At 27.0% G+C, this 27,977-nt stretch overlaps 3 protein-coding genes across 4 annotated transcripts in view; 1 reads left to right on the top strand and 2 right to left on the bottom strand.

Annotated features, from left to right (window-relative positions):
• LOC122499170 (guanine nucleotide-binding protein G(o) subunit alpha) overlaps positions 1–1,826 on the top strand; it is a 132,117-nt gene extending 130,291 nt beyond the window's left edge. For both annotated transcript variants that reach the window (XM_043607342.1, XM_043607332.1), the window contains one exon: positions 803–1,826. In XM_043607342.1, coding sequence (XP_043463277.1) covers positions 803–990 — 188 coding nt within the window. In that variant the 3' untranslated portion in view covers positions 991–1,826. The remainder of the gene's footprint in view (positions 1–802) is intronic.
• Positions 1,827–8,513: 6,687 nt separating this feature from the next.
• On the bottom strand, positions 8,514–10,273 carry LOC122499165. The gene is made up of 2 exons (XM_043607319.1): positions 8,868–10,273; positions 8,514–8,765 (listed from the first exon to the last, which is right to left on the bottom strand). The coding sequence occupies exon 1, from the start codon at positions 9,523–9,525 to the stop codon at positions 8,902–8,904; it is 624 nt and encodes a 207-aa protein (XP_043463254.1). The 5' UTR covers positions 9,526–10,273; the 3' UTR covers positions 8,514–8,765; positions 8,868–8,901.
• A 7,161-nt stretch (positions 10,274–17,434) lies between these two features.
• Positions 17,435–27,521, bottom strand: LOC122499463. Its single transcript, XM_043607844.1, has 8 exons — positions 27,500–27,521; positions 19,858–19,974; positions 19,577–19,765; positions 19,371–19,487; positions 19,081–19,278; positions 18,826–18,924; positions 18,518–18,751; positions 17,435–18,418 (listed from the first exon to the last, which is right to left on the bottom strand). Exons 1-7 carry the CDS (start codon positions 27,519–27,521, stop codon positions 18,570–18,572), a joined length of 924 nt encoding a protein of 307 aa, XP_043463779.1. The 3' UTR covers positions 17,435–18,418; positions 18,518–18,569.
• Positions 27,522–27,977: the final 456 nt, after the last annotated feature.

Genomic DNA, 27,977 nt, shown 5'->3' with positions numbered 1-27,977 from the left:
TTTTAAAAAATTTTAATTTGTATTTTACGATTTTTATTCATTTCTTGAAAAGTTTTTTAGTCTTACGTGTCGTTTTCTTTTTTTCTCGACGATTTTATTAAAATAATTTCTGCTTAGCGATAAGAAAATATTACGAATTGTTGAGAAAATAATGATGATTTTGTTATTAATTGGATGGGAGATATTTCAAAATTAGCGCTTTCGATACACCCGCAAGACAAATTTCTTTTCTGTCAATAAAAGATAAACCGATTCCAGTGAAAAACGATGAGAGAATAATGCATTTTGCCTGACGATTTAAATAAACAAAGCATTTTAACTAACCTCTTTATTTTCTGTTTTTCCGTTTTCTTATATTCAAGAAAGAGTAATTTATTTTTTTAAATTTTTATTTATTTTTCGTTTTAACAAATTTCTATTTATTTTTTATTTTAGTCATTAATTTTTTTTATTTTCCAATTTTCTTTTATTTTTGCTTTTACTTATTTTTTAATTTTTTATTTTATGTATTTTTTAATTTTTTCTTCTTTCGTTCAAAATTTATTGCTTCAATATATTTTTCGTTTTGAATTTATTTTCCAATTTCATTTCATTTCATTTTCGTTAAATTTATTTTATTTCTTTTTTATTTTTTTTATTAATAAACGCGACCAAATTATGTGAATTAATTAAAATTTGAATTATAAAATAAAAAATGAAAATCGAGAACAAAATAAAATAGAATTTTTATTGAGGGAATAAAAAATGAGGAAATAAATGTTCGTTGTTGAAAATTAATAACTAAATTTGTAAATTTTTTCAGGCGCACAGGAGTATGGCGAAGCCGCAGCCTACATCCAAGCGCAGTTCGAGGCGAAGAACAAATCGACTTCGAAGGAGATTTACTGCCATATGACATGCGCCACCGACACAAATAATATTCAATTCGTGTTCGACGCAGTCACAGACGTGATTATCGCGAACAATTTGCGTGGTTGCGGTCTCTATTAGGTTAATTCTATATACACAATATCAAGCGCGAACACGAAACAAGAAGTTGAAGCTGCCGGACGAGTTATGACAATGACGATTATAAATGATAATGATGATGATGATGATAAAATAACGACAACGTTTTTCTCCGAGTCGGAAGCCTGTTCAAATTTTTCATATTCTGATTTCAGATTTTTAAATTTCCCGAAGAAAATAACAAAGAAAATAAATAATCTTCTCACCGCTCGAAGATGTCAAGAATAAAAAATGTATTTACCAGCAAAGAAGAAAAAACGGAATCATGCCAGAGGACTGGAGCCACTGGCACGAGGTGATACTTCGAAACGCTTAAAAAACCAAATAAATAAATAAAAATAAAACACTGATCTGATCTCTCGGAATGAAATTTCTTTTTTTCAAAACAGGGAGAGAAAAAAAGAAGAACTAAAACTTTCGGCTTCATTATTAAAAAGGAATTTTACAGAAAAAAACGCACCTGAAATTAATGTTCAATTATTAATGTCTATGCAAGTTATTCAAATTTTTGAGAAAGAAGAAAGGAATTTTCAAAATGAATTTAATTCTATACTTTGAAAAACAAATTATTATCCAATTATTGTGAATAAAAACAAAAACGAGGCGAAAAATTGCAAAAAAATTTCTATACTTTATTACGAGAAGTAAATACTAATTTACGCAAAAAAATCGATGTTTAGAGGAATAATAAAGTTTAGAGATGAAAATATATTTGAAAAATAAAAAAAAGTTATGAAAATGAGGAATAATTTAAATTATTCGATTTTAAGAAATTTCAATAAGTTAACAATTAAATTAAGTGAATGAAAGTTGAAGATAATTGACAAAAAAAATTGAGAAACCAAAAGAGACAAGAAAAGAGAAAAAAAACAAATTTGAAAAATACGAGACAAATTGAAAAGTTTGAAACTAATAAGTGAATAAAAAAATTACGTGTATAGTGAATAATTAAGTGTAAATTAAAAAATTGTGTTTTGAAAATTAATTGGATATTATGTGAATTTGATGGAAAGAAAAGAAGAGAAGAGGAAAATTACGGGACGAAAAGTAAAATTTGTTTTTCGATATTCGATAGAAAAAAAAGAAGAAAAGTAAAAGAGAATAAAACATAACGTAACAAGAAATGAAGCAAGAAAAGAAAGAAGGAATTTATAAATTAAACGAAAAGAGGGAAAAATTAAAACTTTATTATAAATAAGAAAAATAATTACAATCTGGAGTAAAAAATTTCAATAAAGGAAAAAATTCACAATAATGGAATTTTTAAACATTCAATTTACATTTAGAAATTTCTAAACATTCATAATTGCAAAAAGTAAAAATTAATAAATAATAATAAAAAAAAATTCAAGAATTCAAGAAAAATTCCGGCGAAAAAAATTGAAAATCTATAAAAAGATTAAAAATAAGCACATAAGAAATTCATTTATCTTTAAATTCGAAGTGATAAAAAGAAAATGATTTGAAGAATTTGGAAATTTTTGTAGAATATAAGAAAAAATTCTAGAGAGAAAGAAAGAGAGAATCAGAGAATAAAGAGAGGAATAAAATAAATTCCAAGGCAATAAACGAATTTAAAGGAAATTTAAGAAGTAATTCAAGAAACATTTAAAAGTTAAAACATAAATTAGTTGTAAACATAATTTTTAAAAAGAATAAATTAAATAAAGAAGAAAAGAAAACCTCTCACGAACGTTGAGTTTTTTTTTAAATCTTTCATTGCAAATTGACGAAGATATTTAATTAAAATTAAATTTAATTCAAATAAAAAGAAGAGAAAATGGATCAGGGTTCTCCATCGGCAGGCGCAAGTCGAGACTCTGCAAAAAATTTCACTTAAAAGAAAATGGCACAAATTTTTCTTCTATAAACATTTCTCATCGCATTTAAAAAAAAGTCAAGTGGATGTAAACGCACCATTTTTACTTCTAATCTGCACAAAATACGGCACGAAAATCGTCTTTTTTTGGTGAAAATGAAGCAAGACGCAAGGAGTAAGTTTTTTTTGTAATATTTTACTTTTTACCGAAAAGAAAATTAATTCAAGAAAAACGATTTTTTTCTAAATTAATTTTTTTTGTATTTTCCTAATTTTTTAAAATTTTACATATTGAGGTGAATATTTTTCAAATTCGAGTTTGCTTTTATAAATGATTTTATATTTCGATTGAAAGAATAAAGTATTGATTAATTAATTACATTAATTTTTAAAAAATTTGGATATTTGAAATTTTTTTAATTTCTCGTCTTTTTTCGATTTCTCTTACTTAATCAAAAAATCATTTGCCGGATTCATAAAAATGAATGAAGAAAATTAATATTGATAATAAAATGTTGATAATAAAATAAAATTCACTAATATTAGCTGAAATTTAAAATCATTTCGCCAATAAACAAAAGTAGAAAAAAGAAAAGTTTTCACCTCCCTTGCGTCGCATTGAAAATAATCAATTTTTTCGAAAATAAAAATATATATAACGATTTTTCATTGCGCACAAAATACATATTTTTGTTATAAATTATCACGCACACAAAAAAGGGGAAGAAAAGTATAAAAAGAAAAAATGAAAATGCACCCACACGCAGACTCACGAGCGATTTCCGATCGCCGGACATCCCTGAGATCCTATTTTTCTATATATGTTACATTAATTTTTCTCGTTTTATGAATGTGTCGACAATATTTTATTTGTCAACACTTTCGAAAGCATAAAAAGAGGAAAGAAGACTTTTTTGATGGCAGGTACGAAGAGTGAGAATTTTTTTTTTTTTTTTTTTTTTGTTGCGTGAATGAATTTTACCGAATAATATCTGTGAGAGAAAAAGAATAAAAAAAAAAATAAGTGAAAATTGTACGAGACAAGAAAACAAAGCTCACATGGGACCTCACAAAATAGACGTACAATTTTTTAACATTATTCGTCATTTTTTTATTGCGCACAACTATTAAACAATTTTTGCAAACTATGAAATTTTAATTTAGCTTTATTTCATTATTTTGCAGGAATGGCTGGAAAATTTTTTTAAATTTCCCATATCAGATTTAATTTCAAAAATAATTGTTTTTATAAGCTCGGGAGAATGTTTAATTAAAAATATTTAAAGTGAAAGTGTTTTTCCCTTATATATTTTACGAGGTAAAAAAAGTCAGTCCTACGAAATAATGAAGTTTTCGTAAATTATTTTTTAATCAGCTGAATGCCATATAAATGTTGTGACAATGAATCGCGAGCGTTCGGGTAAACAGGAAAGAATAGAAGAATTGATCGCGATTAGAGGCTAAATGGAAAAAAGCCGCGAATCATTTTAGTGAACAAACTACGATAGAACTAAAAAAAAATAATTTATATAAAAACGTGAAAAATACAAAGAAATGAACCAAATAGTGCGTGCCAATGTGCATGAGATAATTTAATTAGTCAAGGTGACTGCGAATGCTCGACACTCGATTCCTTGTGGATTACGAAAAATAAAAGAAAGAGAAAAATTTATCTTTCATTGTTCTAATTTTTCATCCCACAGGACAATCGATTGTAATGTCGACGCCTTTCAATTTCTAGTCGACAAAACTGCTTTCAAACTTTTCTTTTCTTTTTTTTTTTGAAAAAACAGGCTGGATAAAAATGTATAAAAAAATTTAATCTAGATAGTGACAACTCGTCGATTGATTATTACAATTTTCTCTTCTTGGATTTGATCTTTAATATTCAGAATTTATAATTAATCTCGAGACGATTGAAAAAAAGAAAGTGCTGAGATAAATAGAAAATTGTAATAGTCAATTACGAATCTGTTGAGAGATATCAGAACGCTGAGAATATAACTTGAGTTGTTAAAAAAGAAGAAAAAAGGAAGAAAAAACGAGGAATAGAAAGATTATTAGCGAGAATGTGATTTTGCGTGAAAGGAAAATCGAGTGAAAGTGATAAGAATGAGAAAATAATTCTAAGTCTACGGTTTACTGCGTTATTACTTATAAATATAATTAACAATTTAAAATTAAGAAGCTAAGTAATGTTTCTGTGTATACTTGGCGAAAAAAATGATAAAAATAATCCAGTGACATTCTAGGGGGCAAAATAAAAATTGGCAGTGTAATATGCGAACCATGCTAACGTGTGATTTTGTACGTACTATTATAAAAAAAAATATAAAAAAAACAAAAGAGTCGTAAGTCCTGCGATCATCACCGAGAAATGTACATTTTCTACTGCGATTAATATTTCTCTTATAAACCGAATATCCAATTTTTGCACTCAGCACCTCCCTTCTCCTAAACCTCTTCGTGTAGATAGGTCGTCTTAGTTCTTAAAAAAAATTTTTTAATAAAAAAATATATAATTCCATGTCTAGTCGAATTCCCGTTTAACTAGTTTTTTCATACAACGCAATCACACACATATATATATATATATATATATATATATATATATACATACTCTCCAATGAAAGTCAGAATTTGTCTTTTCAAGTTTCCCACCAAAACAATTTTTCTTCGATATGACTTACGTCCCTTTTGCGATCTGTATGAGGTGTGACATTTGTACGTCGATTTCCTTGCTTTCGATATTGATGTCACGTCGTAAAAATCTTATTTGTAGTTTAGAGAAAAGAAAATTGCAACACGATCGTCACTAACTCATTCATGACATTTTTTTTTCTTCATTCGAACAATGTATCTAGAATCTTTGATTTGAAATCTGAATAAAAAAAAGGGTTAAAAAATTATCGGAGAAAATGGGAAAAATAAGTTAATTTCAATGAATGACGACGTATTTTAGTCCTGTTAATTGTACTTTTTATTGTATTAGTACCGTTAGTATTATATTCCCCAGGAAATGAAAAATGAAGATTCACTGTCCAGTTTCAATTTTTCCACTAGTAGACATTTTGGAAGTTCTTGAAAAAATATATTGCAAAAAAAAGGGGAAATTTTATGAACAGGATTGAATCTTTTTTTTTCTGAGATAACCAATATTCTTATTCCGGTTGCCATATTGTTGTAAAATTATAACTTAACGCAAGAAAAAAAATATAAAAACTCTCGAAGAGTTATCATTAAAGGGTGGGAAAAATGCTAAGGTCTAAGTATACAAATTGCTATACACCTAAGTCGTACCTAAGTACCTATATCGTGTCTCTAGTCACATAGTCGAAGGGATGAAAAAGAAATTTAATTGAAAAGGGAGCGTAAACACGTTTATACAACTTTTGAAAAAAAAACCTCCTTTAGCAAAAAAGAAAATGGGACCGTTCGCGCTTATTTTTTAAGTTTACTAAAAAAAGTGGCAACGAGATAATGCTGCTTGAATGCATTTACGATTACAAAATGCGAAAATCTAGACGTAAAAAAAATTCACGATTGCTGGATTTTCACATTTATTACTGTGTGACGGTCACGAGTGACTGATTCAAAAAACTTCTGTATTTTTTAAGGTTATGTTTCCCCTTAGGGGTGATTCACACTGTTGCGTTCATCATGGTAACGTATAAAAGTAACAAAGAAGTAGAATACTTCCTTCTTTGTCGTTCTCACGTCACCATGGTAACCGAAAAGAAAAATTTTCCCGATTGGCTATTTTGTTAATAAAATAAACATAGTTTCGATAAAGCTCAAAGCGAAACCATGTTTACTTGATCTAATTCATTTAATTTAAAGAAAAATTCTGTTATTAAAAAAAAATCTCTATTTTTGTCGAATTAGGAATTGACGTTAGTTTCTCTATTCGAAATTTTTCAGAAGTTTGCGAATTATTGAAATTGAAACGAGAGTTTAAAAAAAACCAAAATCGTGACAACTATTGATATTTACAATTTAGAAAAATCTCGTTAATCTAAAGAGAAGTATTTGAACTTCCTCGAGAGCGCGTAAGCGTTATGGAAACAAAACCAAAAAAAAAAGTTATAAGACCTGCTGGTGGGCAGCTTTTTAAAGCAAATTGCGCTAAAAACGAGTCGGTATTGTTCTTTCTAGAACAAACAAACAAAAATAATAATTCACACCCGGTAACTCATGAAAAGGTTCGAAAAAAGTAAAAAAGAAAACTGTTTTAAAAATTGTTTTATCCCCTTTTCGAGTTACCTTCTCCGACGATAATAATAATAATAATAATAAAAAAAAGATAGGAAAATCAAGAGGGTTATATAAGAAAAATAATAATAAAATAATAATAAAAGCGACCAAAGTGTTCGTGAAGAAGGAACCAAAAAAAGAGAATTCCATTACCGAACAAAATATTCGCTAAATACACTGCATTGTAATGTACTTTCTATCATTATGTCAAAATTCACGAACAAGTAAACAAGGGGGAAATTTAATTATAGCGTTGTATCGTAATATATAATGATTAATGGTAATGTAATAATTATGATATCGATAACGATAAAGAAACAAAAAAAAATAAATAAATAATAACATTCAATTGATAAACTAATAATCAAGAACGCACGTTATTTCATTTTTTTTTCTGTGAAAGAGGTGTTCTATAAGATTTTAGGAGAGCTGAGAACGCGAGTGGGGGACAAAAAAAGTAATAATACCACCAAGAGAAATCTCATTATATAAAATTATTATGTAATAATTGTCCATACATCTTAAAATGTCGAAATAAACTTAACATTAAAACGAATGGGGAATGTTTTTCAAATTTACAAAAGCAAAACAAAAAATTAACCTATTTATATGTTTTCTATGGTGAAAATAATTGTTTTTTGTGCATTATTTAATTTATTTTAATTATTATTTATCAATAAATTCGTTATCTTATTGCGAAATGGTTTATAACAGCCTCAAGATAATTTTGTTTTGGATTTTTGTTATTCTTTTTATAATAATTTGATTTTTGTTTTAATATTGACTTTGAATTTTCATGAAAAATGAAAATGAGATCAATTTGCGAATATTTTTTGTTAGTTTTTTCTCACTGTGCTACAAAATACTTTTGTGGTTTATTTATTTATGAAGCTATTTTCGTTTTTTGTTTACTTGAAGCGTTTGAGGTGTAACCATAGTCATGTTTGTACCAGAGCTGCCAGGTACCCTCACCAAACGCAACTGCGCTTGCGCTACAAAAATGCTTCTATTTGTAGAATAAAACTTGTCCATCTAAAGTACTTTATATGTATAATATAAAACGTTTTAAAAATGCGCGGTTCATTTCGCCAATAAGATCATTTTTGTAGTGCAAGCGCAGTGTTTGGTAAGGATACCTCTGATTAGAAGGTAATATTGTAAAAGAAGAAATTGAAATTGTTAAAAAACAAAGATTAAAATTACAGTGAAATGTTGAATAAAGTTAAAATGTTTTGAAAAAATTAAAATTTAAAAATTACACCGGTTAACTGAAACTAAATTATAAGTAAAAAAGATAAAAATGATTTTAATTTGAAGAAATAAATGTCTTTTACAAAATTACTTCCCCTCTTATTATTGATTATTTTAATTTATAAAAAAACACAAACGTGCTTTTGTTTTTATAAAAAATTTGAAAAATTCAAACAATAATCAATAAAAGAAGTAGCATGTTTTTTAATTTCTTAAAAAACCTGGTATGCCTTTTACAGCTGGTTCTGATCTCGTAAGAGATCCCCGGTATGTACAATGGCATAACAGCCATCACCACCAGGACCGAATAATGTTTTTGTTAAATTATTTCCACAATTAAGCAGTATATTGTCCATCGTTGAAAATTGTTTTTCCGGTTGTCGAGGTTCCTCCTTTTCAATGTCATTCAAGACTTCAAGAGATTTACTTAGTGCTGAAAAAGAGAAAATAATTACAAATTAATTAAATTTTTTAATGTTTTTCATAAAAAAACTATTTTTTAACTATTTTTTAAATATAAATTTAAAAAACTTACATTTAAAAATGAATGTTGAAAGTGATGGGAAAAATTATTTCTGCAATTCTGCAGCCTCATGTTCAATGTCATCATTCTTGATCCGAAATAGATGGTGATTTTTTATGGAATCCTTTGGTATGATTTTCTCTTGAACAAGTGGAAGATTAAGAATATTACTCCCTGCATTTACGTCTTTTTCCCACGTTGTTTTGCATTTCACACAATAAGTGTACCGATAGGGACTTTTTGATATTTTAAGTGGTTTCACACAGCGACTACACATTTTTGTTGTATTAAACTCATTTACTTTCACGACTTGCAATTTATCTTTTCCTAATTCTTCTGATCTTTGGAAAAGAGTTTGTTGAATACGTTTCGAAGGAGCTTTAGTGTATCCCTTGATAAAATTAGGTATTTCTGCTCCACCAATAGCAACGAAACAGGGTTTCTTCTTTGTATCACATACTATCCAATTTACAAGTTGATCAACTTGTCGCTTTTGTGCTGCATATTGATCTATTTGTAAACGCGTTACGGATCTTTTTTGATGAATTGCTTGGAAATTTTTTAAAAGATGTATTCTATATTTTGTTATGCGATGGCGATCTCGAGGATTAGTCATGCAAAAATTTTCTATCAATGGATCCTCAGCAAGTTGCTTGTAATATTTTTGCATGTCTATACATTTTTTTCATTAATTCTCTTCTTCTGTAGTCGCCCATCTGCCATCTCATCATCCAACTACCAATGTAAATAGATGAATCCTTTTTTACATTAGTTGTTGGATTAGGATCGTTTTCTCTACTGACGCCAGCCATGGTCGCCCTCGCACCAGGATCAAACCCACAAAATTTTTTGTAACTTCCAACTTCCATCTTTGATTTCACAACATGTTTTGTGGGTAAATCAAAAATTACTGACACGTCCACACCATTATTTGTCGTTATTGTACCAGAAAATTTACCACCATTCTTTAATTTTCGACCTCTTTGGATTTATTTAAAGTTGAACATTGAATTCCACCTTTATCTTCATTGTTCATTTCTCCCGGTAAGAAGCGTAGAATTGAAAAGAATTCAAAAGTTGGATTCTTCTTAATAGGCGAATTTACCTCGGAGCTCTATTCCACGGGAACCACCAAAATTTCAAGAGAATCTATTTTTCTGAATTGACTTCACAAAAATATGAAACGCGCATTCAAAAGAATCAGAATCTACAGCAAATCAGTAGAAATTTCTATTCCACTGAATTGACTCACTACCACTCAAGATTCCACTAGAAAGTGAGGTTAGGTTTCAAAACCTGACGTTAAACATTGAACACATGAAAATTCCTTTCAGTATCATTTTATATTTCATCGTAAGCACATTGCGTTTTTTAACCATATTTTCACTAGTTTTAATAATTAATTTTAATAGTTTAGCACTGAAATTACAATGAAATTCACACGACGCGAAACATGACTGTCATTGCGTTTTATTTTAAGACAATAACTAGAGGAGCTCCTACAGACAATTGGAAAGATTAGGCTTTTCAAAATTGTTTGTCAAAAGTTGTATTCCTTTTAATGCGCTTCTGAAATTCGAAGCAGTCTATTGAGAAGAATAAACATTTCATATTTACTCGTCGATCATTCTATTCTTTTGAATTGACTACCTAGAATCGTTAGAAGCCAATCCAGTCAATTCAAAAGAATAGAACTCCATATTTTTTTCAAGAACTTTTAATACCATAAAACTTGGCGCATTAAGAAAAATAGAAAATTTGGATTCTTTTCTATCTGCAAATCGACGTGAGCAATAGAGAAGAATTGATTTTTCTAAAATTTTGATGGTTCCCGTGGAATAGAGCTTCGAGGTAAATTCGCGTATTCAGAATAATTCAAAATTTTCGTTTTCAAGCATATTTTTTGAAAATTGAATTCTTTTCTATTCTACGCTTCTTACCGGGCTCTTAAGCGCTTCATTTCATCGTCCATTTTATCAACTGCTCTTTGAAGAGGATCCTTATTCGTTCCTGATTTTTTTTTCTTTTTTTGTAAAATTGCCTTTTTTCTTTAATTTCTTGAATAACACTTGCCATTTGCAAATCTTTTAAAGCAGTATTTGTATAAACGACATGCTTCACGCCTAATGAAATTTGTGGAATTAACGTGAAATTCTTCTTCTTTTTATCATGAAATTCTTGTTGAATCATAATGAAAAATGGCACAAATTTATGCCATTCTTTATCTTTTGTCAATTTTGTAAAGTCCAATTTTCTTCCATCATCATCATCCTTTTTCAGTAGTAAATCAATAGGGAATCCTTTCACTTGACATTGATTTTCTTGCAGCAGGAGATTTAAAGCAGCAACAGATTGTTTATAAAATGAAGGCCTTCTTTTTCGAAAATTCTTTTTTTCCTTATTCTTCTCTTTTTCTTCTTTTTTTCTGTTTCGATTTTTTTCTTCGCCTTCTTGGCCTTTTTTATAATAGACTTTATCGCAATGTTTGCGATATTTTTCCTGTCGAACATATCTTTCATCACAATAGTCTGATGTTTTTTTTCGCGCATTTTATCTGGAAATAGTTTTTGAGATTTTTGAAATTTTTGAAATTCTTTTCTTTGTTCATTTTTAATGCTATTTTTAAAACTTGTAATTTTTATTTTTTCATCATTATCATTATTGAAACGGTAAACTAAACAAATTTCTTGAATTTCATCTTCTTCCATATGATTTTTTTCTTCGTCTTCAATTTCCATTAATAGCTGCAAATATCTTCTTAATCGTGATGCTGCATGCGTCGTGAAATTTGTTTTAAAGTTTCGATTTAACACTAAAGCTGCCTCCTGAATTATTGCAGTTTTATATTCTCCCTCATAAAGTGGAATGTCATTCCTTAATTCTTTATATTCGTTGACCATTGTATTTATTTTTGCATCCTGTTCAGTTACTTTACGTTGCGTTTTTACTTTCTGCTTTAATGATATTAAAAATGACAGAAAGTCGGGACCATTGTTGGTCCATTTCTCCAACAATGATGGGAAATTTTCAACATTTTCAACATTCGTTTTTTCATATAGGCCGAATAATGCCATTGTTGTTGCCTCATACATCATTGATGAAACAACCTTTGCATCTTCTTCAATTCGATTTTTGCTGATTTACATAATTTTCCCAAACAAACTTTAACCGTATGCTTTTCTGTTCCCATTAATTCCAATCTTCTTTTCACTTTATGATGCAACGGTTTATCAATCAGGGTGGCCACATGTCAGTAAAGTCAGTAAAGTCAGGGAAATGTCAGTGAAACAAAATTTTTGTCAGTAAAGTCAGGGAAATGTCAGGAAAAAAATTTTTTGTCAGTAAAGTCAGGGAAATGTCAGGAAAAAAATTTTTGTCAGGGAAATTAAGAAAATTGGGAATTTTTTTGACTTTTCTTCCAAACATTACAAGTATTTATTTACAATTTTTAAAAATCAATTTTTGAAGAATTTTAATTGCAAATTTTGAAAATAATTGAAATATCAAAAATTTTAATGAAAAATCTTTAAAGGTAAATCTAAAAATGAAAGTTAATGAAAATTAGCTTCTAATTTTTTATAATTCAATGTTTTCAGTATTTTCAATTACATAATTCCAAAAATTTAAATACATACGGGGCAAAATTCCTCAATTGTCCTAAGGGGCCGTACACATAATACGTCACGCGATTTTTGACCATTTTTAACCCCTCCCTCCCCTATGTCACACTTCTTCACAAATCTTGAACCCCCCCCCCTCCCCCTACGTCACGTCACACACGTAAATTTCACTGTAAATTTTATACATTGGACATTATATATTATATCCTATACACTCTAAATTATTGAATCAGTTAAAAATAACTGATTTAAAAGCAAAAAATCAGACACTAATTCAAATAGTAATATTTTTTCTGACAATTAGTTAAAAATAATTGATGTTTCAATACAATTTTTTTTTATTAATTCAAATTAGTCACGTTTAACTACGTACATAGCACCGAAACTGTTCTAACAATTTATTAAAGATTTACTCGCAAGCTTCGAAATATTTAAATGCAAAGTTTAGTGAAGATTGTGTAAAGATTTAAATATCCCACTTCAATAAGTGTTTAGTGCGAAACTTTCCTGAAAATTTAACTTAAATTTTCAGGAAAATTTTCACGAAAGTATAATAGTCGAAAATGTAATTCAAATGTTCAGTAAACTTTCAAGCTATATTTTTAAGAAAATTTGACGATAGACATTTATTGGAGTGAGAAATTTAAATCTTTAGGGTCAATTAGGGTAAATGTAAACGGAATATGTATCTTTCACCAAAAAACTTAGTTTTTTTTGTTAGGTAAAACGGACGAATTTCTTTTGCATGAACTTGTTGCTATAGTGTTACCTAGAAAAATTTTATGAGGTACAAAAAAATATTGATGCACCTGAATCGCCTAAAACTGACTGTTTACATTCACCCCGAGATTTTGAAATTTTCCTAAAATTCGGGGTAAATGTAAGCACCACTGTAGTTAAGCGAGGTTTAAGAAACAAGTTATTTCAAGTATACTACTGTTTTAAGGGATGGAAAAACTGGAAAAAAATTCTTCGTAGATGTATAGTAAATCAACCAGTTGACTGATAATGTATCATATAAATAAACAATCAACCATTACAAAATTAGTAATGTAAAAACTTGAATAACTTGAACAAATTTTAATAGATTTTCATTCAACTTGGTAAAAAGAAGTTTTCAAGGTTGCTGAATAAGAATCAGAAATCGAATTTTTAAATTTCAAAATGGTGGATCCAATATGGCGGATGAACTTAAAAATAATATTTTTAAAAATTGATCAAATTTGCTTGAATCTGGCTACTCGGGGGTTTTTGAGGTCGCTGAATACGAATTTGAAGTCAAATTTTAAATTTTCAAAATGGCGAATGAACCTAAAAATATTTTTAAAAATTGATCAAATTTTTTTTTTTTTTTTTTAAATTTTTTTTTTCAAAGAGGACCTAATTTTCTTTTCTATGTAATATTTACATTGCCAAATTAATGAAATTATGAAATAGAAGCAAATTTATTCAATTATTTTCTTTTAAAATGTAGTTAAAGTTCTGTTTACATTTACCCCGAGTTTTCGAATTCTCGGGGTAAATGTAAACACTTAATTATTTATTAACTAAATTGACGAAAATCAAAAATCAAAGTCAATTTTTGTTAGGGCATTAATAAGGAAGAATGACATATTTTTGTTTGATTTTTAAATTTATTTTTATGAAAATGCGAGACAAAATACTGAAACAGTAAAATTTTGATTTTCAATCATTTTTGCATTAAAAAATAACTTACACTATGGCATTGCCAATTGTCAAAATAAAATATTGGCAATACTCAGAACATCTTGTAGGTGAGCTGAGGTAAAAATATTGACGTCGTACTTATTTTTAAATTTGTAAATTTAGCTGAAACATCTACTGTTTACATTTACCCCTTGTTTACATTTACCCCCAATTGACCCTACACAATTTTAAAATAAACTTTGCAAGTAAATTTTTCGAATTATGCAAGCAAATCTTTAATATACAATATTTAGAAAAATTTCGGTGTTTTGTGGATAATTTTTCAGTTATTTTTAACTGATTCAGAAGCAAAAAGTCAGTCACTGCTGATTGTCAGTAAAAACCATGATTTTTAACTGATTCAAATTAAGAGAATATATTATTTATCATATTATAAATAATATACCAATAGATGTTAAACAGGTACGTGATAGATATTAAATAGTTTACAGCATTTTTAACTTGTTTTATATAGAAAAAGTGACATTGTCACATATAATTTCTTATAATCTTTGAATTTAAAAGATTGTGACGTAACACATGAGTTCACCCCCCCTCCCCCATGTCACACTTAGTCACAATTCATAGACCCCCTCCCTCCCCCTAGCCGCGTGACGTATTATGTGTACGGCCCTAACTTAAAATCGAAAGTCTTCAAATCGGGCTGATTTTTGCGCAACCTTTAATACTATGGGAGAGAACTTTACCCATAAAATATTAAGATATTTTATTAAAAATTGTAGGGGGGAGAGGGGGTTAAAGTTTTTGGTAACGTGTGGACAGTGGATTCTTTTAGCTAATATAGCTAAAATACAGTAGAGTGGACAAAATTTTGACCTATATGTTTTCGAAAGGTTTTTTCCTCCTCTTTCGAATGGTGTAAAAATTTTTTTTTTTAATTAACAATTTAACTAATTTTTTTCAAAATTAAAAATATTTTTCACTTTTTTTTAAAAAACGGCATTTTTTTTCTCTTTTTTTGCTTTAAAATAAAGCTTAATATGTGTACTTTCCTTAACTGATTCTGAAAAATGACGTTTTTTTTTGTTTTCGAATTATTAATTAATTAATTAATAAAAATCAGTAAAAAATTACTAAAAAATGAAATATTTTTTAAGCAAGTAAACTTTTCTGAATTATGAGATTATCATCGTAAAGCTTACCTAATTCCGCATCCAACAAGTATAATTACACCTATTTTTACAAATAATTGTTAAATAAATAAATAATTGAAAATTTATTTATTAATTTTTTGAAATTGTTTATAAAAAATAGTTAAAAATAAACTTGTTGGGTGCGGAAGTTGGAAAGCTTTACGTTTGCAAGCGCAAAATTAAGAAAAGTTTATTTCTTTGAAAAATAATAATTTTTTAAAATAATTTTTATTAATTAATTAATAACTAATGCGAAAAGAAAAATGTCATTTTTTCCTAATCGGGTATTAAAAGTACACATATTAAGCTTTGCTTGAAATAAGAATAAAAATAAAAAATGTCATTTTTCCAGAAATGAATAAATAAATAATCAATTATTTATTTAACAATTATTTATAAAAAACAGTTTAGTTTATGCTTGCTGGGTGCGGAATTTTGTAAGCTTTACGATGATAAGCTCATAATTAAGAAAAGTTTATTTGCTTGAAAAATATTTAATTTTTTAGTAATTTCTTACTATTATTAATTAGTTAATTAATTAATTAATTAATTAATTATTCGAAACACAAAAGAAAACGGCACTTTTTCCTAATCGAGTATTGAAAGTACACATATTGAGCTTTATTTTAAAGCAAGAAAGAAGAAAAAAATGTCCTTTTTTTAAAAAAATTAATAAATAAATTTTCAATTATTTATTTATTTAACAATTATTTGTAAAAATAGGTGTAATTATACTTGTTGGATGCGGAATTAGGTAAGCTTTACGATGATAATCTCATAATTCAGAAAAGTTTACTTGCTTAAAAAATATTTCATTTTTTAGTAATTTTTTACTGATTTTTATTAATTAATTAATTAATAATTCGAAAACAAAAAAAACGTCATTTTTTTAGAATCAGTTATGGAAAGTACACATATTAAGCTTTATTTTAAAGCAAAAAAAGAGAAAAAAAATGCCGTTTTTTAAAAAAAAGTGAAAAATATTTTTAATTTTGAAAAAAATTAGTTAAATTGTTAATTAAAAAAAAAAATTTTTACACCATTCGAAAGAGGAGGAAAAAACCTTTCGAAAACATATAGGTCAAAATTTTGCCACTCTACTGTATTTTAGCTATATTAGCTAAAAGAATCCACTGTCCACACGTTACCAAAAACTTTAACCCCCTCTCCCCCCTACAATTTTTAATAAAATATCTTAATAAGATATCTTAATAAGATCTCTCCCATAGTATTAAAGTTTGTGCAAAAATCAGCCCGATTTGAAGACTTTCGATTTTAAGTTAGGACAATTGAGGAATTTTGCCCCATACGTACAAAAATAATAACATTTTAGAATTCTTTTTAACATTTTGGAGAATACAATCAAGTTCAAAATTTTTAATTAAAAAAAAAGTAATTAGTTTTTTAAATTATACAAAATTTTTTTTAAGGAATTCAATTATTTTCGAAAAATTACATTAAAACATTTTTAAAAACTAATTATTAGAATTGTTTTATAATAATTTTTTAAGATTCAATTATCTTCGAACAATGTAAATAAAAATTTATGAAAATTTACTTTTTGGAGTTATTAAAATTTTTGAGAAATTATGGTCCTGTTTATAATTAAAATTCTTCAAAAATTTGATAATTTTTATTTATATTTTTCAAAAATTCAATTATTCTTAAAAGATCTAACCAAATTTTAATTTTTTGGAAATTATTCAAAATTGAAAAACTATTATATTTATATATATATAATTACAATTATTATAAAAAATTTAATTTTTGTATTTAAATAATTGAATTCTAGAAGAAGTTTTGGAAAATTATTTAAATTAATTGATTTAGAGATGAAGTTTAGTTGAAAATTGTAAAAAATAATTGAATTCATGAAGAGTTATACATAATTGTAATTTTTAGAAATTATTCAAATTCATCAATTTTACCCATTTTCCGTAAACATTCATATTTTCCTTTAAAAAGAATTTTGTCAGGGAAAGTAATTTTAATGTCAGTAAATTGTCAGGGAAATTGATAAACTGAAACTTGTGGTCACCCTGATCAATATTTTCATTATCCAAAGTAATTGACGTTCTTTTTCTGTTTGTAGAAACACCAATTGCAGATTTCTCGACACTGTATTTCTTTCGTTTTGAAGAGGGGCCACCACTTTCAATTGATGAGTCAACACCTATAATTGAAATACACTGAAACTTCCGAACTTTAGATTTCTCGGTACTGGTGTCTAAAGTTCGGAGTGGACACCTTGACGCCAAAAAGTATATAAATACTCAGAGCCGTCCGGTGTATGAAAGAAAAATTGTGTTAGATATAAATTTTATGTTTCTTTAAAATGTTTTCTTTTTCAACTAACACGTCTATTTTCCTTCATATTTCACACTTATTTTCAATATCGAATGCCACGTATTTTTATTTTCGATTATAATTTTTTAATTTTTACACGCAAAAAATAAAGCCACAAAAAAGGAACACTTTAAATTTACGCTACTGGTCCTAACCTTAACCTTTCAAGTGCTAAGTGTTGAAAAATCACGCTCAGTGCTAACCCCGGTCTGTCAGACCGCTATTCCCTTTTGACAGTTTTTTAGTCATTTATAATTTTTAAAAGACAACTATTATAAATATTTTTTACTTTTTAACAAAAAAAGTCATTTCTGTATTATGCATTTATTTATTTTATTTATTTTATAAATGCAGTCTATGAGAACTGTCAGTAGAACTAGCTGCGCGTCAAGTTGCGCAGACGTCACTCATGGGAATATACTGGAATATACTTTCACTTAAAGCTAACCCCGGTCTCACAGACCGCTATACTTCAAATATTTATTTATATTACAAAATTTAACGAATAAAAATTTTTGAAAAAGTTGTCTCCTAACAGATTTTCATAAAATATGAAGCTACTAAAAAGTTCAAGTTCTTATTATACTTTGAAAAAAAGTTACAAGCAAAGAAAATTTTAATAGCGGTCTGTCAGACCGGCATAGCACTTTAAAGGTTAAATCCGCCATTACATTCCCTCGACCTCTCTCCCTGCTTCGCCCATACTTGATGTCAACACAGTCTAATGTTCGGAAGTCTAAAGTTCGGGGGTTTCAGTGTAAATAGAAATTTTATTAATTTTATATTAAGAGTGATTAAGAAAATGTAATAAAAGAAAATAGAATAAAAATTTTACCTTCTCTTTTTGAAGTTGATGTTGAAAGGGAAAATTTAGCTTCTTGATTTTTTTATTTCTTTACTGTTGAAGAAGTGATTTTTAAATCGAGTCCAGTTGATGACGATGATGTTTCTGTTGGTACACGGTAAACATAATAAGAAGTAGATGGTCCTGCATTAACATCAGCAACAATTGTTTGCTCATGCTGCGTTTTATCTTTCACGATTGCAACATTAAATTCACGAAATGATGCTAAAAAGAGATAATAATGATGAATTATGTCTTATTTTTCAACACTAATTTTAAAGAATTTTATTTTTTATTACTTGTACTTGGTGGAACAGATGATGGTACTGGCAATATCTCGGCTGATTCTTGTGAATTTGTTTCACGGTGTGAAAGCTTTTCAGGAAAATCACTTGGTGCTGAAAAAGAAGAAAAGAATCAAATAAATTAAAATTGTTAACTTGTTATTTTAATAAAATGTTTTTAAAATGTACTCAGGTGAAAATGATTCGTACAAATTCTGCACGAAATTCGTACGAATCATTTTTTCCTTGGTTAATTATTAAAAAACTTACATTTTAATCTAAATCTTCCACTCATGACAAAAGTTTTCTTCTCTGCTGTTGGAGGTTCAGTCTTTTCTGTCTTTGAAGTTGACAATGATGACAATGATGACGAAGGATAAAATGTCAATTTATCAGATGATTTTTGTTGCTCAGTTTTTTCGTAAAATAATCTGGTAGAATGTGGTGTTTTACGAGATTCATTTGCTGCTGAAAAAGAGAAAAAATAAACAAATAAATTACAAATGTAAATTTTAAATGTAAATAAAAATATTTTTAAAATACAACTTTTAAACACTAACATTTTAAACTCAATCTTCCACTAGAAATGAAAAATTGTTTTTCCGGAATTCGAGATTTCTCCTCCTCAGTCTCTGTTACTGAACTGGTAGACAGTCCTTCGCGAGATGTAGTTGGTGCTGAAAATTAAAAAGAAACAAATGAATTAAAATTAAAAATTTCTCATTTTAATTCAAATATTTAAAAAAAATAAATATAAAAAACTTACATTTTAATCTTAATATTCCACTCAGGCCAAAAGTTTTCTTCTCTGCTTTTCGACGTTCAGTCTCTTCTGTCTTTGAAGTTGACAATGATGGTGAAGGAGAAAATGTCAAATTTTCAGATGATTTTTGTTGCTCAGTTTTTCCGTAAAATAAACTAGTAGAATGTGGTGTTTTACGAGATTCATTTGTTGCTGAAAAAGAGAAAAAATGAACAAATTAACTACAAATGTAAATTTTAAATGTAAATAAAAATATTTTTAAAATACAACTTTTAAACACTAACATTTTAAACTCAATCTTCCACTAGAAATGAAAAATTGTTTTTCCGGAATTCGAGATTTCTCCTCCTCAGTCTTTGTTACTAAACTTGTAGACAGTCCTTCGCGAGATGTAGTTGGTGCTGAAAATTAAAAAGAAACAAATGAATTAAAATTAAAAATTTCTTATTTTAAATCAAATAGGTATTTAAAAAAAATAAATTCTAAAAATCTACATTTTAATCTTAATCTTCCACTAATGCTGTTAAAAAAAGATATAATTTAATAAAGTTTGTAAAATGTATTTTATTTTTTTTTTTAATAATTGAATTTCTTGAATGAGCGACACTGTCCTTACGCGCAACTTCATTGCGCAGCAGAAGGCTGTCTCATGCAGGAAATGAAATTCAAGCTCAGCGTAGGTTATACTTTCCACGCTCTCAATTGACCGTGTCGTTGGAATAATGAATCGAGCGCTCAGCAGGATACTATGACGCCAGTCATATGAATTAAAAAGTTTCAATAAATGGAAATTTAAAATTTTGATGTTTATAATATGCTATATTTCATTTGTTACAAGGTATATTATTTCTGAAATCAAAATTTTCAATTTTGATTTTTTCCACTTTTTAATCCGTTTGACTGGCGGCATAGCATCTTGCTGAGCACTCCACCGATTATTGCAGCAACATACTCAATTATAAATAAATAGTAAACAAAATTATTTTTAATTATCAATATTTTAATTTAAGTTTAATTTAAAATATTTTTTTAAGTACCGCATTTTTTAAGAAAACATTATTCAATAAAATTTTTCCATTATGTGCAGGAATAGATTTTTTTTCGCGAACCGCGTTTTGGAAACGCTTCTATAATAAAGACGTGTTCGTGCGTACAAAGAAAACGACCTTGAAGGAGGGGGGGGGTGAGACACAAGATTACACATATCCCTACTAAAAAAATAATGAGGAATCATGACAAAACATCAGAATTCTGATTATTCGTCAGATTTTCTGGTGCTTTTTCGTGACTCTGATGATTTGTCATTTTTCTGATTATTTCTGACAGGATTTTTAATATGGATTTGATGTTTTGTGAGAACTCTATCAGCTTCTCACTTCACTTCACAAACCAGGCTGACCATACTTGAAGCGTATCTTTTAATTTCTTCAAAATGAAGTTTCTTAGAATAAATTTTAGATATTTGGAATCATGAAATATCACAGATTTTGAATTTTTAAATTATAAACTCCAATTAGTTAAATTAAACAAATTTTAAGTCATAAAATTTTTGTTTAAAAAATCATAAACCTTCAGAACAATGCCTTTTTTTCCCACTCGACTCAACTCAGTCACAATGACCAATTTGATACGCACCTTTCTTTAACAATAGATTTTCCGAATCTATTGTGATGATTTTAAAACAAGAATTTTATAACTTTAAAATTCTGCATTTTAACTAATTCAACTTTGTAACATAAAAATTTAGAATCTATGGTATTTTACGATTCCAAATATCTAAAATTTATTTTAAAAAACATTTGTTAAAATAAATTATAAGGTTTGGGTTATAATTAAAAAAAAGATTTTTGAAATAAATTTTAGATATTTGGAATCGTAAAATACCATAGGTTCAAAATTTTTATGTTACAAAGTTGAATTAGTTAAAATGCAGAATTTTAAAGTTATAAAATTCTTGTTTTAAAATCATCACAATAGACTCGGAAATCTATTGTTAAAGAAAGGTGCGTAGCGAATTGGTCATTGTGACTGAGTTGAGTCGAGTGGGGAAAAAAGGCATTGTTCTGAAGGTTTATGATTGTTTAAATAAAAAGTTTATTACTTGAAACTTGATCAATTTAACTACACTGAAAAAAAAAGTTCATTGAATCAAGTAAATGCATTTTCTTGACCTGATTTATTTGAAACAAACCCATATTTTCTTATTGGAAGAAATTTATTTTCTTGTGTCAAGTAATTTTGAGCATTGATCAAAGTTATTGAAATAAGAAAATATGGGTTTGACATAAGTAAATATCTTACTGTTTTAAACGAACTGTTTTACATGCGCCAAGTCTCGAAAAAGTATTGAATCAAGAATATCATGTTCTCACGTCAAGTAATTTACCTTGAGTCATTTGGTATCTTGAGTCAAATCATTTTTTTATTTCCTTTAAAGCAACTATTTATTTCATCCAACACCCATAGTCTTGAGCCAAGAAAATGGGAAGATTAATACAAGTTAATAATTGTTTCAACTCAATTAAAAATTATTTTGTTTCAAAGAAATATTAATTAATCTAAGCATTTGTTTTACTTGAAGCATTTCTATATTCTCATGTTTCAAAATCATTAATTTCTTGCGAGAATGTTATATTCTCTGGAATGAAATATTTTATTTATTCAATTCAATTAACTGTAAGATCTTGAACTAAATCATTTTTTTGATTCCTTTAAAACAAGATTTTACTTAATCTAACACCCATAGTCTTGAGCTAAGAAAATATGAAGATTAATATAAGTTAATAATTGTTTCAACTCAATTAAAAATTATTTTGTTTTAAAGAAATATTAATTAATCTAATCATTTCTTGTACTTGAAGCACTTCTATATTACCATGTTTCAAGAACATTTAATTTCTTAAAGTAATATTATATTTCTCTTGAATTAAAAAATTTATTTTTTTAGTTGAATTAGTCATAAAATTTTTAAATCAAATCATTCTTTTGTTTCCTTTAAAAAAGTTTTTACTTAATTCAACGCTCATATAATCCTGATTCAAGAAAATACGAAGGTTAATATAAGTAAATATTTGTTTCAAGTTAATTAAAAATTACATTCAATTAATCCCATATTTATTTGAAGAAAGAAATTCATTTTCTTGTGTCAAGTAATCATTAGCATTGAACAAAATTCTTGAGTTAACAATTTAGTATTTGGCGGAACTAAATATGTAATTATTTCAACCAAATATTTTACTTTTCCGAAGTACCAAAAAGTATTGAATCTAGAATATCATGTTCTTAAGCGAAATAATAAAGTATTGTCTGGAGAATTCATGTTTCTTGAATCGAATCATTTTATTTATTTGCTTTGAAACTTTTTTTTACTTAACACAATGCCGGTGTTCTTGATCCAAGAAAATATTTTTCTTCAAATGTATATGCAACTTAAATATCAGTTTTTGAAAACTGTCCATTGAGGCTAGGATGGCATAGTGGTAGCGTGACGGCTTCTGGTGCGTGCAACCCGAGTTCAATTCCTCCGACCGTGGAAAATTTTCTTTCAAGGTATATTTGTTGTATTTGTGTTAAGTAATAATTAAATGTAAATATATATGTAAAATAACAATTATTTAATTATTTAAATAAAAAATATAAAGGTTAGTTAATTAAATAATAAAAATGTTTGACCTAAGTATTACAAAAGATGGGATGGAGGTTAGGGGGGGGGGGTAATTTAAGTAAATAATTTACTTGTATTGAGAAAGTATTTTTTTGATTGAAATCTATAAATTTTCTCAAATCAAGAAAAAATTTTCTCGGACAGAGAACATACTTTCTTGATTTGATACATAAATGATTTTGAATTAATATATTCTGCATTTCTTACATGCTACTTAATTTCTTGATCGAATTCCATATTTTCTTGGATCAAGAATATCTGCGTTCTCTCACAAAATAAATGTTTTCTTCATTTAAATCTTGAATTACTTGAACGAATGTTACAAAAAATTGAATGAATCGAATAAAATAATTCAATCATATATATATATATTCTTAGAACAAGAAAATATTTTATTCATTTAATACATTTTATATTTCGTACAAGTCGATTAACTTCTTGGTCGAATTCCATATTTTCTTGGATCAAGAATATCTGTTCTTCTCACAAAATAAATGTTTTCTTCATTTAAATCTTGAATTACTTGAACGAACGTTACAAAAAATTGAATGAATCGAATAAAATAATTCAATCATCTATATATATTCTTAGAACAAGAAAATATTTTATTCATTTAATACATTTCATACTTCGTATAAGAAGACTAACTTCTTGGTCGAATTCCATGTTTTCTTGGATCAAGAATATATGTTCTTCTCCCAAATATCCTATGTCAAGAAAATCGTTTTCTTGAATCAATACTTTAATAGTCTTGGCCGTATTCAATCCCACGATTTGATTCAACCAAGAAAAATTTTCTTGGTTCAATACTTTTTTTTCAGTGTACAGAAAGTTTGCAGCAAGTTTGCATTGCAAACTTCGCAAATTTGCATGCAAGTTTGCAGCGAATTTGTGGCAAATTGGTAAATGTCCGCCTTGTGTAAAGTTTGCGGAGCAAACTTGCAGAAAACTTGCGTCAAGGTAAATTAAAATGTCTGCGCAGTAGTTTTCTGTGACATATAGAGCTGCGCACTACATTTTGTCGCCTTCCTTAAGAGGGAAAGCAACATTTCACAAAAGACAAACATTTTGAATACAAGAAGGTTTTTTTGAAAATTTTTAAAGTTTTCAGAATGTTTGCTGTAAGTTTGTTACAACTTTTCTGCAAGTTTTCTTTGAAAACCAAATAATTGCAAGTTTGCTCAGCAAACTTTACACAAGGCGGACATTTACCAATTTGCCACAAATTTGCATGCAAATTTGCTGCAAACTTTCTGCAAAATGTTGTGCTATCTGGGGTTGGGAAACAGGAATTCAATAGCGTGGAACCTTTATAAAGTCCGACATTTCTTTTTTAATTATTATTATTATTATATAGGAACTTATACAATACTATTTACATTGTTATTTATTGTTACTGCAGAAGCAAGTTGGTAAAGTTAATAATTCGTTTGAATAAAGTAATTATTATTAATTATATTATATTCTATATTATTAATTATTATGAATATTATTATTATTATTTTATATAGTAATAGTATTAATAGTGGAGTAAAACAATGTTAATAAATTGATAATATAATAATTAATTATTCTCTTTATTCTATAATATATTTTATAAATAAATCTATATATTTATTTTTATAGAAAGTAATATTTAATACTTTATTTTAATTATTATTTAATTAGTAATAAATGATTATTAATAATAATAATATATATAGTATTTACTGAAACAACTAAAAATTTCGCAAATTCACAGAAATTTGTAGCTATTCCAGATAAAGATTTTTTCCGTGTTATTAATCTAATTTAATTTGTTATTATTTAAATTTTGTTTATTTATTATATTATTCAATTTTTATTTTTAAATTTGAAAATTATAATTTTACTTGTAATTTTATTATATAATGAAAATAATAAAAATGAGTAATAATTAATAAGAAAAAACTTTAATATGCAATTTTTAAATAATTTGCTATTTTTGGGCTAAATTGCTGAACACTGGTAAAAGAACAATATATTAAAGAAAAGCAGTAAAGACAGTATCAAGTAAATTTTGTTTAACAATTCAATTTAATTTACATTTTGTATTTTTTTAAAACAATTTTCATTATCAGGTGATTTATCAACTGTATACTTACAAGCATACCATAGAATTATATATCAGCAAAACCTTGATAAAAAATAGTGCTTATAATCGTGTTTTTTAACAATGATAATTATAATTATTTCATAAACTGTAAACAAGCAAAAGAAAATATATGAATTATATAAAAATATTTTTAAACAAAAAAATGACATTACTAAATTGTCGAAAAAATAAAGAAATTTAATTTTTTGAAGCGAACAATTATTTTTAATAAATAAATAAAGTGTAGAGAAGAAATAAACTTAATTATACATAAATTTAATTTTTTATTTTCAATTACACACGGAAAGAAAAGGTCTGGAAGAGATATCCATAAAAATATTGTTGAGCAGAATATTGTTGTGTTATCCAATTCAATGGAAGAGACAACTTTCAGAATGGAAGCACATATTCCTTACAATTCATGCTATGGATTTTCACATGTGGCTGCCTCATCCATATAAACTTTGGTTGGGAGATCCATAGTTAGTTCAAAATTTCGATACATGTTGCGCGCAATTCATTATCATGGCATCCGCATTTAAAAATGGTCGTCTCAATTTGTCCGTCGCGTCGGTTTCCTGTCACGTCTATATAATCACGTTGTGAGTTTATATTGTGTATAAATAGTGTTATAATTGTTTATTATTTATTATCGTTATTGTCTATTAGTTTTTATGTAAATTCATTTTCATGAAATATGTGTAGAGTATATAAGGAATATTATATGCTCAAATATTGTAGTTGCGTGTATATAGTGTAGTGGATAGCGTTAGTGTTTAGTATGCGTTAGGTCTAGGGTTCGTGTCTCCCCCATCGGTTAATAATTTATTTCGTAAATATGCGGTTATTCAATAAGTGGTGTGTATTAATTAACAAAAATGTGTATAAAATATCTCAAGTAACATTGAATTTAATTAATTGAGTGATTCCAATTTTTTGTTTCCCATTCCCATTACTATGGATCACCCAACCATAGATCTTTTGCTACTCCAACAATATACAGCCAGCCATAGAATATGGATGCAGCAACCTTAACTATGGATATCCCGTATTTTTCAATATAATATGGCTGTGATATCCATGTATCTGGATGTGTCAACTATTCCTTTTTCTCCGTGCATATTTGCAAATTACAGATTTTCAATCTATCTTCTATATTAATAAAATCAGACTTTTGTCTGTACATTGCACGAAATTAATTTTTAATAGCATAATTTATTTATTTGAACAACGGAGAATCCAAAAATGGTAATAGAAAATTTCCTGTCTGTATGTATGTATGTATGTATGCATGTATGTATGTATGTATGTATGTATCTATGTATGTATGTATGTATGTCCGCAAAATCTTGTTCGCGTATAACTTGAAAACGTCTTGACCGATTGAAGTAAAATTTGACAATCTTTTAGATATTGGTCTAACTTAAAATATTAGCTATATTTGATGAAAAAATATTGAGCTAAACAAAAGTTATGAATTTTTCAAAAAATTCAAAAAAATTTTTTTTTTTTAATTTTTGCAGATTGGCATACATTTTTTAATTTATTAATAATTCAAATGATTATAAAGATATATAACAATAAATTGAATTAAAAAATAATATTAATATGAAAAAAAATTATAAATTTTCCAAAAAATCGAAATTTTTTTTTTTAATTTTGACAGATTGCTGTAAATTAATCAGTTTAACTTTTATAAGATATATATAAACAATAAATTTACAGATTTTAAACATATTAATTAGAACGGGAGGTATTCAATTTTTTCAAAAAATTGAAAATTTCCAAATTTTATATTTTTTATTGTATATCTTTTAAACTTTCAGTAATTAAATATTACATGTTATTTTGTCATATTTTAGCATAATTTTGAAAAAAATACTGTCCTGTAACTATAAGATGGAAGTATAAGTATAAAAATGTTTTTAATATAAAAAAATTGAAAAATTATAATTGACAGACAAATTACTATCAAGCTTAATTCAGGAGTATTTTTGGGGTCTCTGATAAACTTTTGACTTCAAAATAATGGAATTTAGAATTATTTGTTTATCCAATTAATCAACAATTTTCAATTGCAAAAATTTCGAAAATATTAAAAATGGAGATTTTTTATGATAAAATTGATATTGCAGAAATTCAAGAATACCTCTGTGATAAGATACTTGCATTATGCTACTGGGAAAAAACTTAAATAGTAAAAAGTTTTGTTATTTTAATTCTTGATTTAACTTTTAGGGATGTTTTGAGCATTATGTAAAGGCAAAAGTTAAACAAGGTGTCTATTATTATTTTTGTTTAACAAACTATCCGGTTTTTCCCAGCTTTGTCCAAATTTTTACAGGTGTATCTTTTCTCATCAAATATAAATTTTCTTGAGAAGAATTAACATTAAATAAATCTACAAATGGCTACAAAAATTCACTTATTTTATGAAAATACTCTTCGACGGGTTTTTGTTTTTACTGATACTTTTAACAGGGGTTCTACCAACTGGAAAAAACGGGAAATATGCAGGAATTTAATTTAATCGGGAAAAACTGTGAATTCAGCCTGCAATATAGGTCTTATTTTAGATTTTAGCAATTATGATACAATTAATTGTGGATGGAAATTTTGTTTGGATA

Source organism: Leptopilina heterotoma, unplaced genomic scaffold, assembly GCF_015476425.1.
Source record: "Leptopilina heterotoma isolate Lh14 unplaced genomic scaffold, ASM1547642v1 Lhet_100, whole genome shotgun sequence".
Classification (NCBI taxonomy): domain Eukaryota; kingdom Metazoa; phylum Arthropoda; class Insecta; order Hymenoptera; family Figitidae; genus Leptopilina; species Leptopilina heterotoma.
The sequence above is the reverse complement of the archived record's forward strand: the minus strand, read 5'-3'. Positions and strand labels throughout refer to the sequence as shown.

Bases quoted from the DNA above. Each gene is read 5' to 3' on its own strand.
- LOC122499165 (XM_043607319.1), bottom strand. From the start codon at position 9,525: ATGCAAAAATATTACAAGCAACTTGCTGAGGATCCATTGATAGAAAAT.
- LOC122499463 (XM_043607844.1), bottom strand. From the start codon at position 27,521: ATGCAAGTATCTTATCACAGAG. The intron at 19,766-19,857 runs GTTAGTGTTTAA...TCTCTTTTTCAG, and splicing joins TGGAAGATTGAGTTTAAAAT to CAACAAATGAATCTCGTAAA. The intron at 19,488-19,576 runs GTAAGTTTTTTA...TTTAATTTTCAG, and splicing joins TGGAATATTAAGATTAAAAT to CACCAACTACATCTCGCGAA.